General features: G+C 38.9%; 1 protein-coding gene across 1 annotated transcript in view; it reads left to right on the forward strand.

The window, feature by feature from the left end:
• The first annotated feature begins 9,610 nt into the window (after positions 1-9,610).
• The window catches only part of LOC149158245 (histone acetyltransferase of the MYST family 1-like), a 312,036-nt gene continuing 305,228 nt past the window's right edge, over positions 9,611-16,418 (forward strand). Inside the window, exon 1 of the mRNA XM_089436162.1 lies at positions 9,611-10,149. Coding sequence (XP_089292288.1) covers positions 9,867-10,149 — 283 coding nt within the window. The 5' untranslated portion in view covers positions 9,611-9,866. The remainder of the gene's footprint in view (positions 10,150-16,418) is intronic.

The raw sequence follows: 16,418 nt of genomic DNA on the forward strand, positions 1-16,418 counted from the left end.
GCAGAACCTTCCGATTTTAAGGAATCCGCTCAGCATCAGGTGTGGGTGGATGTCATGGTAGAAGAATTTGACTCTATTATGACAAATGATGTTTGGGAGGTAGTGCCTCGTCGAAAAGACAGATCAATTGTAGGTTCAATATGGATCTACAAGATCAAGTACGTTGCAAATGGTAGTGTAGAGAAGTACAAGGCTAGATTCATGGCAAAGGGGTATGCACAGAAGGAAGGAATATACTATGAGGAGACATTCACCTCAGTTTCCAGATATACCACTATTAGATTCGTCATATCCCTAACAACACAAATGGGATGGGAAATCCACGAGATGGACGTCAAGACAACATTCTTGAACGCGGAGATAGAAGAAGAGGTATACATAGAGCAGCCTGAAGGCTTCGAAACTCATGAGAGACACACTCATGTATGCAAATTGAAGAAATCCCTATATAGGCTCAAGTAGGCACCTAGGGCATGGTACATTCGGATTGATAGTTACTTGCAACAGTTGGGATTCATCAACAATGATGTAGATCCCAATCTCTACTATTTGATGGTGGAGAATGAGCCTCTCATTCTTGTTTTATATGTAGATGATCTGTTTTTGACAGGATCATCGAGGATCATAAAGGACTGCAGAAGGAACCTTGTAGCAAAATTCAATATGAAGGATATGGGGTTGATGCACTATTTTCTAGGATTGGAAGTATGACAGAAGAATGGGGAGATCTTCCTTGGGCAAGGGAGATATGATACAAAAATTCTGAAGAAATTCAAAATGCAAGACTGCAGACCCATGGCAACACCAATGACTACCAACTGGAAGAAGATAGATGCATTAGGGGACAAGGAAGTTAACCCCGCCTTGTACAGACAACTAATTGGGTCATTCATGTATCTTGTCAACACTAGGCCAGACATTTGCTTCATTGTCAATACCCTTAGCCAGTTCATGGTGGAACCGAACAGGGTACAATGGGCAGCAACTAGGCGCATTCTCAAGTATGTGCGTGGAATAGTTAAGTTCGAGTTGAAATATACTCGAGGAGATGACGTCAGGTTGAGCGGATTCACAGATGCAGATTGGGCATGTAGTTCAGTGGATAGGAAAAGTACTTCCAGGTACTACTTCAACATTGGATCAATGATGATCCCTTGGTGCAGCATGAAGCAAAAGTCAACAACATTGAGCTCAACATAAGCAGAATATATGGTGGCCATTACGGCTACGTGCGAAGTCATATGACTTAGGAAATTGCTGGTGAATTTGTTCAGGAAGAAAATGGGAGTGACTGATGTTTACTGTGATAATTAGAGTTGCATAAAACTCTCCGAGAACCCAAAATTTCATGATAGGTCGAAGCACATTGATATTAGATGTCATTTCATCAGAGGTTGTGTTCAACATGGGGCAGTCCAGCTGCAGTATGTCCCCACAGGCGATCAGGTAGCAAACATACTCACAGAAGCTCTAGGGAGATCTAAGTTCATCTAGTTCGGAGAACAGATGGGTATGGTGGAGAATCTGTTTCAATAGATTCTCAGCAACAACAATTGAGAGGGAGTTGCAGTGTAGATGCAGTAGTTGACAACAATTCAGCAAGGTCAACAACAACACAAATGCAACACATATAAGAGTTATGCAGTAGTTGGTGGGCCACAACAACAAGACATCAGCAACGTGACAGGAGATGATGCGGAGACAGGATGTTGCTACAGGGGGCATCATCACTATAACACTTTCCTCGCTAAGAGGGAGTGTTAGTTTTTGTAGCATTAGATGTGTTCTAGCTATGAAACTTTGTGGAGAGGCTAGAATAAATGAGTTCTCCAAAACCCATAAATCGTTTCTGGAAATTCCACCCAAAAGTGTCTCAATTAGATTATTAACCAATTTTTTTTAATTATTTCCTAAGTCTAAACTAAGGGAATATGGTTAATCAATCAATATTAATTGAGATGTGGTGAGAATCATCTAGAAACTCATAGGGATCGACATGAAATTAATATAGGTCATCGATTATGTTTTAATCTTGGTCGTTGGTGTTCCAACAAAATATTATAAGAAGAAGTCTATGGGTAGATGGAGAATACAACAATGCAGATACTCAGTTGCCTCGGCAGATCGATTTTATCAGTGGTTGAAGTTCAACAAGAGAAAATAGAGCCAGAGGGTGAGTTGCAGGGGAGTGAGAGAGGACATCAACAATAGTCTGAGAGTGCAGGATAACTTCTGGAAGGGCCAGCGTGAGAGAGGACGAGTTCATCAGGGCACTGTGCAGAGGAAGATTTAGTGAGACTAGCGTAAGGGAAGATGGGTCGTTTCAGGGTCAGAGAATTGCTATGGGGAGTGAGAAATTTAATGCTAAATTCTCTCAGTGTTTCTTTCTCTATTTTTGCTATTTGATATCTTGTACATGAATTACTGCTGAAGAATAATAAAACCCTCATCTGCTTCACCGATTTTCCCACATTGGGTTTTTCCAGGGACACTTGTCCAAAAATAATTGTGTTAATATGCTTATATGTGTGTTAGCATTTCTTTAGTTTTCCTTGCATTTCTTTTTCTCAGTATTTAATTTGTGAAGGCTGTAGTGTATTTATTTTGACATTTGCCGGAAGAAACTGCAAATAATTTGTTTAATTTATTTAACAAATAGAAGAGATAATATCACTTACTGCAGTAGGATTCCAGACTTCAGAATTTTCACAATTTTCAAATGTGACAAGGTAGAAACAAACAACACTTCTACACTGTACCACCTATAACAACATTAAAATGGGATCGACATTAGAAGAGAAAGGTTGGCACACAATTTTCTAGGACAATTACTAGGAAAATGTTGCAAGGATAACATCTAAAATGATGCACCTTGGAGGAAAATTGTTGCAGGAAAATGCATAGGTGTTGAACCCCCAAAGAAGCCATTTAGCTAAACATTTTAGGGACTATTGCTCAAACCTTGTATATAGGGGTATCCTCCTTTTGCAATGAACTAACCATTTAACTTTTTAGATGAATTCACGTTTTTCATAATTATATGTTCTATAATTTGCAACGCAGGCCACTTCAAGCTATAACACCTCTGCCCTATAGATACTTGATTTTGTGATCTTGTGGAAATTTAAAAAAAAGGTATATCTAGCCATTCTATTTGTCACATGATGAGCACTATAAATAATTTGGTGCTAGAAAAACTACTAAAAATATATAAAAAGTATGTTTAATGCTTATTATTTCTCCCTTCTTGGAGGAAATTGTACCCAATTTCCAGTAAAGTCAGGGAAATTTCTCGAAGGGCAAGCTAACTTTACAACCAAATATGTAATAATCTAGTTGTGTGGTGAAGTTCTGGTCATGATATGGAGAAGTGTATCTTCTAAGAGTAGAAACAAAAAATATTGATTGCTTAGGACAAGGGTGGGTTATTCTATCATGTTGAAGAATCTTGAAATGGTAGATCATTGAATTTCCTCTTTCCTAACAAATAACACTTACAACAAAAGATCGTTGTTTGCTATGAAGTGGCAGCGGTAGTGAAAAATAACACATAGTCTAGCCATGAAAAGGTTTGTTTGGCCTTCATGTTTGTTAATATATTCATATTGTTTGGTGTTTCTCTTACAATATAAAGAACAACTAGTCTACTTAACTACAATTCGTTGAAGACCTGTGAATTTATGTAAATTTATACACCATGTGGTCCTCATTGAAGCTTATAATTGTTGTGGTAATCATCATCTTATTCAACCTTACATTCATTTGATATTGTGTGCGAGAGAAAAACACAACAAAACATAGGAAGAACATTACATTCAATAATGTCACTAAAAGGCTCAATAGAAAAGATAACACAACAACCAAAACCACAAAGTCAAGTTGATCGACGATTCTGCACCAACCAAAATGATAGGAACATGGATGTGCTTCCATAAGAAGATGGTGAGATTAAATGAAATTTTGAAAGAGAATATTCTTTTGACTACCATTGCATATGATTATGGGATTCAATCAAAATTCAATCTACTAACTGCATGTGAATATACTTTCTTTATAGAAGGCAAAAGAATGTATCATCATGAGGACCAGTTGAGGTTTAGAAGTAATAAGATTACAGACTCTCATTACCTCATCTTCCTTGTTGTGTAGCATGTAATTTGTGATCCTTCTTAATTTTATTGTCCTTACAATTGAGAAATTCTCCATTGGGAACTTGGAATGACCACAAGTATTATGATATTGACAATGCTTTCATGGTCCCTTGTCCTACGGCTTCTTCTGTTAATATTTGAAGTTTAAACTTTTACCATTTTTTCCATTCTTCTATCCATTCTTCCAAGTTGGGGTGAGTAGAAGCAAATGCAAAGAATTTAGAAGATGAAGCATTTGACTTTTTTGAAGACCATTGCTGTAACTTTACCTCAATCTTTAGGACAAAGTGGAAAGTGTGCTTCAAAGAAGTGATATTGAAAATCTCCACTCCTTCCTTGAGATGAGGAAACAATTTTGAAATGGACATATTCAAGGGTTTCAAACTTTCATATGAATCTCTCCTTTCCGATTTAAGAGACACCTTGTAAATTGCCTAAATTGTGGTTGTTGTGAAAGCTCATTTTCTTTGGATCCCAGCGGATAAAATCTTTTATGGATTATAGCCTAAAATTGATCCCATTCCCAAATTACTTGTTGATTGGTAACATCAAGGAGTTGAACCTAAAACTGCTATGAGGTAGGTGCTTGGTCATTCATATAAACTGGATCTATCATTGTTTTTTGGGCTCCCATCAAGTAATGATAAATCTAAAAATAAGCTTAATGATGAGGTTCAAAATTCTTTTGATGTTCTCAAGTTTCAAATGGAATCCCCCATAGACACACTGAATCAACCTTGAAATAACCAATTGAATAAAAAGGTCCATAATTGCTCTTCAACCTTGATGTGAAGCAATCACAAGTTTAGCCAATTGAAAGAACTATGAACATAAGAATGCACTAAAACATTCAATTATCAGTCCAGGTGACAATTCACACATTATTATCTTAAGCATCTTGACAAGGCCTTTTAACATTATATGGTACTTACCACTACTTCCAATGCACTAAAGAGATCTACAGATACCCATATTGATTACTTAAAAATTCCTACAAACTGATCCTAGTGCCACACATGTAAACATGGATTTTCTGAAGAAAATTCAAATTTTTAAACTTCTTATTTATCTTGCATAATTGTGAAAAAGTATCTCTGGTAGTTGGAGATCATGGATGGAATCCAATGCCTAATTTGAATGTCTCCCTTTTTCAAAGTGGATGCTTTTGTCGTGTCAATCAATAACTACAACAAGGGAACCACAAAGTGGAGCAATGGGATGAACACCCATGAGGATAACTAAGAAAACAGGAGAATGCAATAAAACTGATAATAACTTGCAAAGTCTAAAAGTCAAACAAGAAAGGTTTAAATGTGGCCAGAGAATAAGTCCATATCAAACACTTTTGAGGATCCTTTAGTCAAATTTGTTGATACTCTTGTCATAAATACACGAGATTGGGATTTCTATGACTTTGATTTCCATAGAATAGAGAATTATTTAACAAAAAAACTAGATAGTGACCCTCAAACCTGGCATATGTCCAATGTATCAGGGCAAAAGGAAGAAATTGAGAAAACTACGGATTCGATCTCTAGATATATGACATTTGAAGATGTAGCTCTTTTCAACAATTTATGTTTTAAAGAACAAATTCCAATTAAAAACAAAGAAATTAATTGTTTTGTGATATAGGAAACATGTATGACCTTAGTTACATAGTATAAAGTCCTTAAAAGGTACAGGAGCTGAGCATTTGAAAAATGGAACAAATGAGAGCTAGAGTTACTCTGCGTGAAAATTAGGTTTTGGGAGCGACTGCCAGGCTCTATACGCTAGATGGCTCGCATGGTGGACAAGGTTCAACTGGGCGATGGAGGGAAAAGCACTTGGGGACTAAAACGATTTCGTTTTGCCTCCTTTGGCTCTGTTTGCACCATGGGCCTTTCAGAGCCTGCTCACACTGTTTCGGTGGGTTATTGTGGGCTCTTTGGCATTCTTTGCAGTGGTCGAGTTTGGCGTCCCTGTGGTAGGTGATGACTACATTATATACGACACATCGAACACATGAAGCCAACAAAACATGGGTTACGAATCCCGGCGGAGACCCCTGTCTTGATTTTGCATCCGACTTCGAATGAGGCTCGCTACTAAATGGCTTTCGACGAGAGCTCTATGGGACTAATTGCATGGAGGAGGGAGCAGGTCGTCTGCATCAGTTTCTCCTACCCCTTGTCAATTTGGGTGATGGGAAAATAATCATCCTAGCTTCTCAGACTCCAGATAATAACGAGGCTGTAAGCAGTCTGTCTTCCTGCCCCAAATCTCTACTGTATCTCATCATCACAGGTCCACCTAGGTCTCTGCTGGCCCGAGCGCTATTATTGGGCTCTGATGCGATGGACCTGTCTCCTACTTTCACCATCAATCGCTCCATTCGAACCCCTGTGGCTCACGGGCTTCCCCTTCTTGTGCAACATTTGGGAAAAAAGTGGGTGGACAACACCAGGTACTTGGTAACCCCCAACCGTTTTCAAATTTTTATTAAAACTCCTGCTGGGTTTTCCTTATTAATATGGGTAAATCAAACAAACCCTATGTATCATCTGAAGCACATCATCATGCAAAAGACTGGATATCATGCACATATGCAAAATCTATTATATGGAGGCAGAGCATTACATGATATTCGATTTCTGTAGGATTACCATATTCAATCTACATCCACCATAACGCTCAACTTGAGATTAAGGGGGGGTGCGGGTTCAGCCAAAAAACCAGTCAATGCCAGTAATGGCTTTGGGAGCTCTACTTCAAAAAATTCAGAAGTCAATCTGAAGCAAATGAACAAAGGACCCTCTTTTAATAATATCCTACAAGGGAAAAGAACAACGACATAACCAAAAAAACAGGTGGGTACATCCCCTAGCCCATACATTGTGGAGCTACTGAACTCAATTCCAGAACTTAATATAGATGATACAGAAACCGATGAGCAATGTGCCTCTTTTGAATCACAAGCTATTATTTATCATTTTAATTATTTCTGGCCAAAACCTATGGAACTATTTCATTGGATTTTGACCAATTGGTCACTAGATTGTGAAATACACTTATGCTCTAAGCGTTTCTTCATCATAAAATTCCCTTCAACAAAGGTCGGAGATAGTATTATACAGGATGGACCATGGTTCTGGGGATCGACAAGCCTATTCATCACACCTTGGTTCCCAGAATTTGATGCAAACACCATGGTTGTCACTAGAATGCAAATGTGGATTCGACTGCACAATCTCCCTCTACATTTATGGGATGAGAGAATATTCACAGGTATCAGAAACATCATTGGGCAATATATCAAGACAGATACCCAAAGATTGGAAGAAAGGATCTACACACATGCTCAGATTTGTGTGGAAGTAGATCTCAACAAAGGATTACTAGACCGCATACAACTGATCCATAAGCATATGAATTGGATTCAGATTCTAGACTATGAGAAAACAACCTTCAGATGTAGAATCTGCAGACAAACAATACATCTTCAAAATATATGCCTTGAAGCCAAAAAATACATCGACAGAAGGAAGAAGAATGGGATACAACCCAAAGGATGGAATTTCCCTCCACCCCAGTAGGATGTGGAGGAAGACAAAGCAGAGGAGGGAACCACACAAATCGGGACCAACCAGACATCACAGGTACCAAAATATCAAGGGGAACTTCCTCAGGAACCCAATGAAACACATGACAATCAGGTACAAACAACAAACATGCCATAAGCTATGGAAACTAGTGGTTATAAACGTACCCATTCATCAGACAATTCAGATTCAGACAAGGACAATGCAAGACCTGAACCTGGCAATCAGCTTGCACTTGTCTCTTCTTCACCATCCCAAGGGGAATGACACAACGTGGAAAAAAAGAAAGGGAGAAAAGCCTAACTTTCCACTTATTTGTACATTAGTTTGCATTTTATTTTTGTATGCTTTTGCTTATCATTAGTCATGGACTTGATGATGTTATGGTTCTTTGAAAATGTAACTTGTAATTTTGTTTTCACTAATAAAATTACGCCTTTTTCCTGGGAAAAAAAAGAAGGAAACATGTACACAAACAATTGATGCAGCAGAAGCAAGTCACACATCTGTTAAGAACAAAAACCATTTTTAGAAAATAACATAAATGATAAATGGTAAAACAATGATGTAAGGCAAAAATTCTTGATTGAAAAATTAGCATTGCTAAAAGAGTTCACTTAAAAATATTAGCTTGAAAACATAAATGGAGATTGTTGCATGTTGGATTCAGTGAGAGGAAGGAATTTTCAAATGGTCCTCATTACATTACACACACCTTTCAAATGAAACTCACTCTTTTGACTAGTGTTATATCATAACAAAGGATCAAACTTGCCAATGGAACAATGAGTTGATGGTGAGATTGACAGAGTTTTCCCACTAAGGTTCCATTCTTGTTGTGGTCTGACCCACCTAAATGGGTGCATTTTCGAGGGATTAAGACCCTATGCAACTCTCAAGTGATTTTATTTCGATCTTCTATGCTACTCTTTCCTACACTCCTGCCTTACGTCGTTTCCTTTGCAACACGTGGTGCAATTGCTAGTTATAACAATATACTTTTATTGACTTCAACATGCTGATTATTAAAATTGAATCTAAATAAGAATAATAACAATTCCTTCCGACTACTAAAATTCAATTTAATTAATAATATTAATATTTTTTTCAATTAATTTTTACTAAGTTATATACTCCAACTTTTTGCATCAATAGTAACAAGATGCTTTAAAAAAAGTCTCGAGGCATCTTACAATTAAAAAATTAAAAAATAAACAAATAACAACCTATGACTATATTTAAAATAATTAAACTATTAAACCAACATCATAAACCTTGATTTAGATCAAATTTTTTAATATGTAATTTTTTTTACTGAGATAATTTTTTATTAAGATCATTCAAACTCTACATAATCTACATAATCTACATGGGAGAAATTTAAACTTTTTCGTGTCAAAAGAAAGTTGGCATTGTTTTTTTTTTTTTTTTCAATACTACACTGAATCCAAGTAGGGCTAGTTGGAATATTGGAGTTGATTCCTTCCATTATTGTTAGATGGAAAAACGATATGCTCACACACAACTAATGTCACTAGTAATCTTGGAGAGAAATTTAAACTTTGCATCTTGTCCATGTTAAAGAAAATGGGATATAATGGTTTTTTTAATGAGTGTAGATTGACACTAGCACCAATATTAGGAAGGTGAACCATCTATTGGACAGACCACTTAAAATTTTCTAATCACACAATTCACTCCCACCCTCAACTCATGTTATAATATTCGAAGTTAAAACCTAGTAAAACTACCCAGGGACAAAACCACACACTTCATGGAATTGCATGGCAGTTACATACACGTTCTTCATGGTCAAGATGGATGTTAAGCTAAAATATGGGATAGTGTACTAATTTTTATTATTTTTTTTCTTGAAAAGAAAACAATGCCGATTAGGGCAGCGCATACATTGAATGTACTCACTGGTTACAGAAACCATGTCCGGGTCTGCAATTTAGATTAGATTGTACATGCAGTTCAATCAATTCCATCGTCTTCATTTATGTGTGCACGCTAAGTTCCAACGATACAGTCCTTTGAAGCACGTGGAAAGAAACTCGGTCTCTGCAGTGGACATAAACCCTAGTGAGTTTTAGGGTTTCATGTAGAGAAGGGTTGAAATCTGTTGGCGATGGGATCCTTGGATGAATCCACTTGCAGCGAAGAGATCAGAGATGAAGGCAAGGATTCAATTAGGACTAAATTTAAAGTCGAGTCCACTGTAAATAGTGCACAAAACGGAGGCAATGACAATTCAAAGAAGAAAAGAGCGGCCGGCCTTCCCCTGGAAGTTGGCATTCGTCTCCTTTGCAAGTGGAGGGATTCGAAACTGCACCCTGTTAAAATCATTGAGCGTCGTAAGCTTCCTAATGGGTTTCCTCAAGATTACGAGTATTACGTTCACTACACTGAATGTGAGTTCTACCGTGCTCGCTTGTTGACAATTATTGAAATTAAGCAATCTCCACGATTCGAATTCAATACCTTGTTCAATATGAATATAATGATGAAAGATTTTATTAGAGGATTGAGCATTTAAGGGTTTCACTTTGCAAAGAAACGGAACTTCAGCACAGGTTTTGTAGGTCCTTTAATACCATAAATTGCTATGCATGGGAGAATTTTCTTTACATAAACACACACAATATGATCTCTGACAATTGTGTAAACTTAAATTTGAATTGATCTTGCCTAGTGAAAAAAGTGCGCTTTATAGAGCCTCAAGTCGTCGTGCTTTGTGTTGAAATGAGAGTGAGATACGGGATTAAAATAGGCTCCACATAATACTAATCTTTTACCTAAATATGCAATGATGAATGAGTAGATGGATGAATGATACACACAATGATTACAATGGAGTGTGGTACTCTTTAGATATAGGTGTTAGACCTACATTAACAAGCCAGGTCATACCCACTTGAGTCACCCACTAACAATTCATGTGATCATGGGATGACTACTAAATATTTACATATATAACTTGGAGGGTTCACAAACGTACAATAAGGGTCAAAAGTCAAGATTACACATATTACAATAACATGCCCCCTTAAGCTTGATAATGGGCCAAGGAAGGGGCATTATGTTATCCCTCTCAATGACAACTTCATCTGAATCACAGTAAGAAATTTGATAGACACAGTGTTTTGTCAAATATTTGGTGAAGATGTCTGCAATTTAGTGTCCTCGATGTAGTGACACTCCTCGATAAATGGTTTGATCTTGGATCAATTGCTGTATATAATATTGACCCAATATGTTTGGTCTTGGAATGGTCCATTGGATAATGAGCAATATGAATGGCACATTGATTATCACATTAAAGTGAAGTTGACTGCTTCAAATGAAGACCAAGCTCATCCAATAATGTTTGAATTCATGTTGCCTCCTATCTAGTTGTGACAATACCGGTCTGATCATCGAATTGGTTGACCCCAAAATGTAAACCAAAACAAAAAACTAGACCAAAAAAGATGTCCACCAAAAATACATAAAATATTCAAATTTGGTAAAATAAAACATATATATTCATGTGCATCCATTGAATTTGACCATTATCGGACAAAACCATTTTGGGGGAAGGAAGCTAGGGTTTAAGGGCGCTACACAGGTCGTCCATGGCAGTATGGCAAGTTTTTCCTTCGATCAGGAACCCAGTGCATGCAGTTTCCTCAATGGTCATCACATGTTTCTCCCTGTCTTAGCGACCTTTTAAATTTGCTACCATTTAGCGTTTTTGGTTTCTCTAAACTTGCTGCGGTTACTAGGATGGTTTATTGTTTGCCACAATAAGTGTTTTTTGTTTTATAGGTGGTCTATTATGGCGTTTTTTTCTGCTGACTTGGCAATGACGTGTCCCCATGTCATGGGGGTGAGGATGTTGAAAATTGCAGTGTGGAAGTTCTTCTCTAGCTTGTGCTCAAGTGGTAGTTACGAGTTCAGTTCAGGATGAGTTGAAACTTCCATCATTGGTTGAAGAAAGGACGAGTTATAACTCCAGCGATGATTGGAGAGAGAACTAGTTCGATTCAGTTAATTTGTCAATCACAACTCAAGTTCTATATTTGTGCTTGCCTATTTTAGCATGGATCGAATCTATAAAAGAAGGACAAAGTGTTAATTTTAGGCAACAATGGTATGTTCTATGCTTTAGAGCATTTTTACTTCAATTTATTTATGAGTCCAATAGCAATTTCAGTTTAGCAATCACATAAACATGTAAGTAAAATGTTGATAGAACTTAAACATAAACAATAGAAGACAAGCGAAGACAAGAGGACACAAGATGTGGCACCAGCTAGGGACAAACCCCAATGTGGGGAAACCCTTGATTAAATCTTCTTTTAGTCTTCAATAGTTCAACAGAGAGAGATAGTACAATTTACAAATTCTGACAATTTATTACAGCAGCAAAAGAGCCCTAACCAGAAAAGTCAACGCTGGTCAACAAGGCAGATTTGACCCTCAAAGATTCGGTCAACTTCAGTCAACTTTGGCCTCCAAACAACAAGATGAAACAATGCTCAAAATAGTTGAATTCTGCCTAATCAAAGTCTGGTCAAACAGTCAACCTGCGGTCAGCCCTAACCATAGTAAATGCTAGTCAAATAGTACGGATGTCTCGATTTCTGTGCCTAGAAATGCGGCCTGCTAGGACAGAATTCCTCCACCCAAAATCTCACCAAAAACAGGTCAATGCTTGGTTAACGCAGTCAAAACAGCCTCCTGCAAATTCGGTCAACGCTGGTCAATGGTTGGAACAGAAAAGTACAGTCCTTCTTCGCATGTGTGGAGAGCTGCCTAGAAATCCGTACCCAATCATGTGAGGAGAGAGAGAGATGTTTGAGAAGTGAAGTGTATCCAAATGAGGATGAGGCATCATGTATTTATAGACTAACGTTGAGGATGAATAGACGTGATTATTGGGCTTATGAGCCTACATGAGTTTGCTAGCCGACCTTGACAATTTGTCCATAATCAAAATAAATTCATAACTTCATTTGTACATGTCAGAATGGGATGATTTTTAGATTAATCCTACACCTCTCGGAGAGAGGAATCCAAGAAAAATATCAGCTGTCATAAATAAGATGACCCATGTGGAGTTTGGCCCTAGTTCCCAATTTTAAAACTCCCTCTCAACTACAGAGAACTCTACCTGCTAATCCATTTGCCAATCTGTACTATCTTTGCTATCCACGCACTACTTTGCATTGCTCTGCTGAACTATGAAGAAGAAGTGATCGAGAATGTATCATACCATTCTCTACTTACCTGAAGTCAGTCCCAATCAAAAGAGAGTGTCTCATACCACTCTTACTGACCCGAAGTCAGTTCCAATCAAAAGAGAGTGTCTCATACCACTCTTACTAACCTGAAGTCAGTTCCCATTGATCCTAGATCAATATCGGACATCCTAGCATAGGGAGTACGGTAGTACACAATGCATCCATTGGTAGTACTATGGTCTCTATCCTCATTTCCCTACTCATTGGCCAGATGAGAGGTACTTCCCATGAGTCCTAGACTGCATGGGTAGGATGTCTCGGCAGGAGAAGGATGAACCACTCGTCCTGCTCACATGTCGCCAAGGGGTATCACAGGGGAAGGATGAACCACTCACCTTGTACACAACAAACCACTAGGGGAAGGTTGAACCACTCACCCTATGGTTGCTCATTGCTCCAAGAAGTACCCCAAGGCCCTGGAGCTCCCAGAGCTCAATGTCCATCTCATATAGGACCCTCATAAGAGGGTCTCTCCATAACTCCAAGTCGTTCTTGGAAGGCCAAGAATTTGACTTTCCCCAAGGGCTTTGTCAGAATGTCAGTGACTTGCTGATCAGTCCTAATGTGATGGAGCCTTATTGCTCCTCGTTGTACCATATCCCAGATAAGGTGGTACTTGATATCTATATGCTTGGAGCGATCATGAAACACGAGATTCTCTGATAATCGGATCCCACTCTGGTTGTCATAGAGGATCATGGTGGTATCCAGCACATGTCCAAGCAGCTCACTGAAGAGCTTCCTCAACCAGACAACTTCACAAGAGGCCATACTAGCAGCTATGTATTCGGCCTCGATGGTGCTCAAGGCAACCGATTTCTGCTTCTTGCTCATCCAGGATATCGAAGCAGAACCCAAAGAAAAACAACATCCAGAAGTGCTCTTGTGATCCACCACACTGCCAGCCCAATCAGCATCAGAATAACCATGCAACCTCACATTTCTGACAGTGTATCTCAGTCCATGAGTGATTGTGCCCCGAAGATATCTCAGAAGATTCTTGGCGGCAATCCAATGTATATGATGAGGCTCAACCATGTATTGGCTCAATGTGTTAACTGCAAAACATATGTCCTCAGTGCTCCTATGAGTCGACGATAATCAAAATCATTTCCCAATTCAGGTCCAACAACACTACGACATAACTTCTTAAAGTTAAGTTCCATCAGAGTAGTCATAGGCTTGCAGTCCACCATCCCAAATCTCTCTAATGTCTTCACAACATATTTTCCTTGAGAGAGGAAAATTTCACCTGGATTTTGCCAGACCTCCAACCGTAAGAAACAGTGCATCGGTCCTAGGTCCTTCATCTCAAATTCAGAAGCCAACTCCCTCTTATATTTGTGAATGAGAGGGTCTGCACCTGTCAGAAAGAGGTAGTCCACATAAAGTACCAGAATGAGAGGTTTATCATTTTCAATCTTAAAGTAAAGGTTCGGATCGGCTTCACTTCTAGTGAATCCCAACTTCATCAGATAGCTATTGATCCTCTCATACCAAGCCCGGGTGCTTGCTTCAATCCATAGAGAGCTTTCGTCAACCTGCATACATGAGATTCTCGATCATGAACTTCAAACCCATCAGGTTGTTCCACATAGAATTCCTCTTTAATTGAACCATGCAAGAAAGCGGTCTTGACATCCATCTGATGTAGGTTCCATCCTTGCGAGGCTGCAAGGGATATGATCGAGCGGATGGTGGTGTCACGGGCAACAGGTGCAAATATCTCATCGTAATCTACACCTTTCTTTTGAGAGAAGCCTCGAGCAACAAAGCGAGCCTTGAACTTTTCTATACTTCCATTAGCTCCATGCTTGATTTTGTAGAGCCACTTAGAAGTGAACTGATTTGTCCTGGGGTCTAGGGACCACATCCCATACATCATTCTTCATAATTGACTCGTATTCTTCATTCATAGCATCCTTCCATACTTGTTGCTTCACGGCTTCTTCGAATGATGAAGGCTCATTTTGAATGATAATGCTCATGGCGGTCAAATATCCTTGATACCTGTTCGGCTTCTTGCTTTCACAGAAAGTCCCCCTTGGTGTAATGTGCCTCTCAGCATCTTCGAGAGTCTCCCTAAGCCATGAAGGTCTCTTCTTGGAGGAGGAAGGCTCACGAGGGAGTGGATCAATAGGGTCCATAGGTTCATCAACGTCAAGCATCGTTTCGTCCTCTTTTTCACCTTGATTTCATGTGTCAGCTTCTTTGTCCTTCCTTAGGATGGGAAGGTTGTTGATCTTCCTGAGGGCCATATCTTCGTCGAAGGTGACATCATGACTTATCTCAACTTCCTTTTGACTAGCCACATAAATTCTATATCCCTTAGAATTTTCACTATAGCCCACAAAGATTCCTTTCTTCCCAGATGCACCCAATTTGCTTCTTTTCTCTTTCGGCACATGAAAATATACGGGGCTTCCAAAAATTCTAAAATGAGAGACATCAGGTTTCTTACCAGTGAACATTTCTTCGGGAGTCTTGGAGTCCAATGCTTGATGAGGGCATCGGTTTTGAACATACACGGCGGTATTTGCAGCTTCACCCCATAGAAACTTCGGAAGGCCTTGATCATGAAGCATGGCACAAACAACTTCTACAATAGAGCGATTCTTCCTTTCAGCCACACCATTCTGCTTAGGAGTGTATGGCATTGTAGTCTCCCTCTTAATGCCAACTTCTCTGCAATAATCTTGGAATTCATTGGATTCTAACTTGGGCATACCTGTCACCATCTGTCTCACATCGGGTAGGGCCTTATAATGAAGATGGGCGAACCTCTGGTGCCATAGTTCAGATTGTAGAGATGTGTCACAAGACATGGCTCCCAATGGACTTCCTCCAACTTGATACAAACTTTCAACCCTGAACCCAAGAGTAAAAGCATCCTTGAAATTTCTTTTCCAAACACGTACCTTTCCATCGATAAAAGCCACCTTGAATCCTTTATCTTCCATTGCTGAAATAGACCCTAGGTTCTTCTTGAGATCGGGTACATATAGTACTTCTTGCAAATGAATAGTGTTACCTTGATTCAATTGAAGGGTAACATTCCCCATTCCCTTCACGGGATAGGTGAATTGTCTACAAGGATGATTTCCAAGTTTGTCTCCTTTTCTATCACATTAGAGAGGGCTTCCTTGTATCCGGTGAAGTGCCTTGAGGCACCACTATCAATCAACCAATTTCCCAAAGTGTTCAGAGGAGAGGCAGTGGAGAGGGCCGATATAAGATAGTACTCTTTTTGCTTATGTTAACGACATTGGGTTCGTCATACTTGGAGTTCCTTGATTTCTTGGAGGGTCGACCATTTCCTTGATGTCCTGCATTCCTTTTTCCTTTGCCATTGGACTTGCCATTCCTTTGATCGTTGTTGTTGTTGTTGAAGTTGC

This window comes from Pinus tabuliformis, chromosome 5_2, assembly GCF_031772625.1.
Source record: "Pinus tabuliformis cultivar Carrire ecotype Pingquan chromosome 5_2, CPIR1, whole genome shotgun sequence".
In the NCBI taxonomy this organism is placed as follows: domain Eukaryota; kingdom Viridiplantae; phylum Streptophyta; class Pinopsida; order Pinales; family Pinaceae; genus Pinus; species Pinus tabuliformis.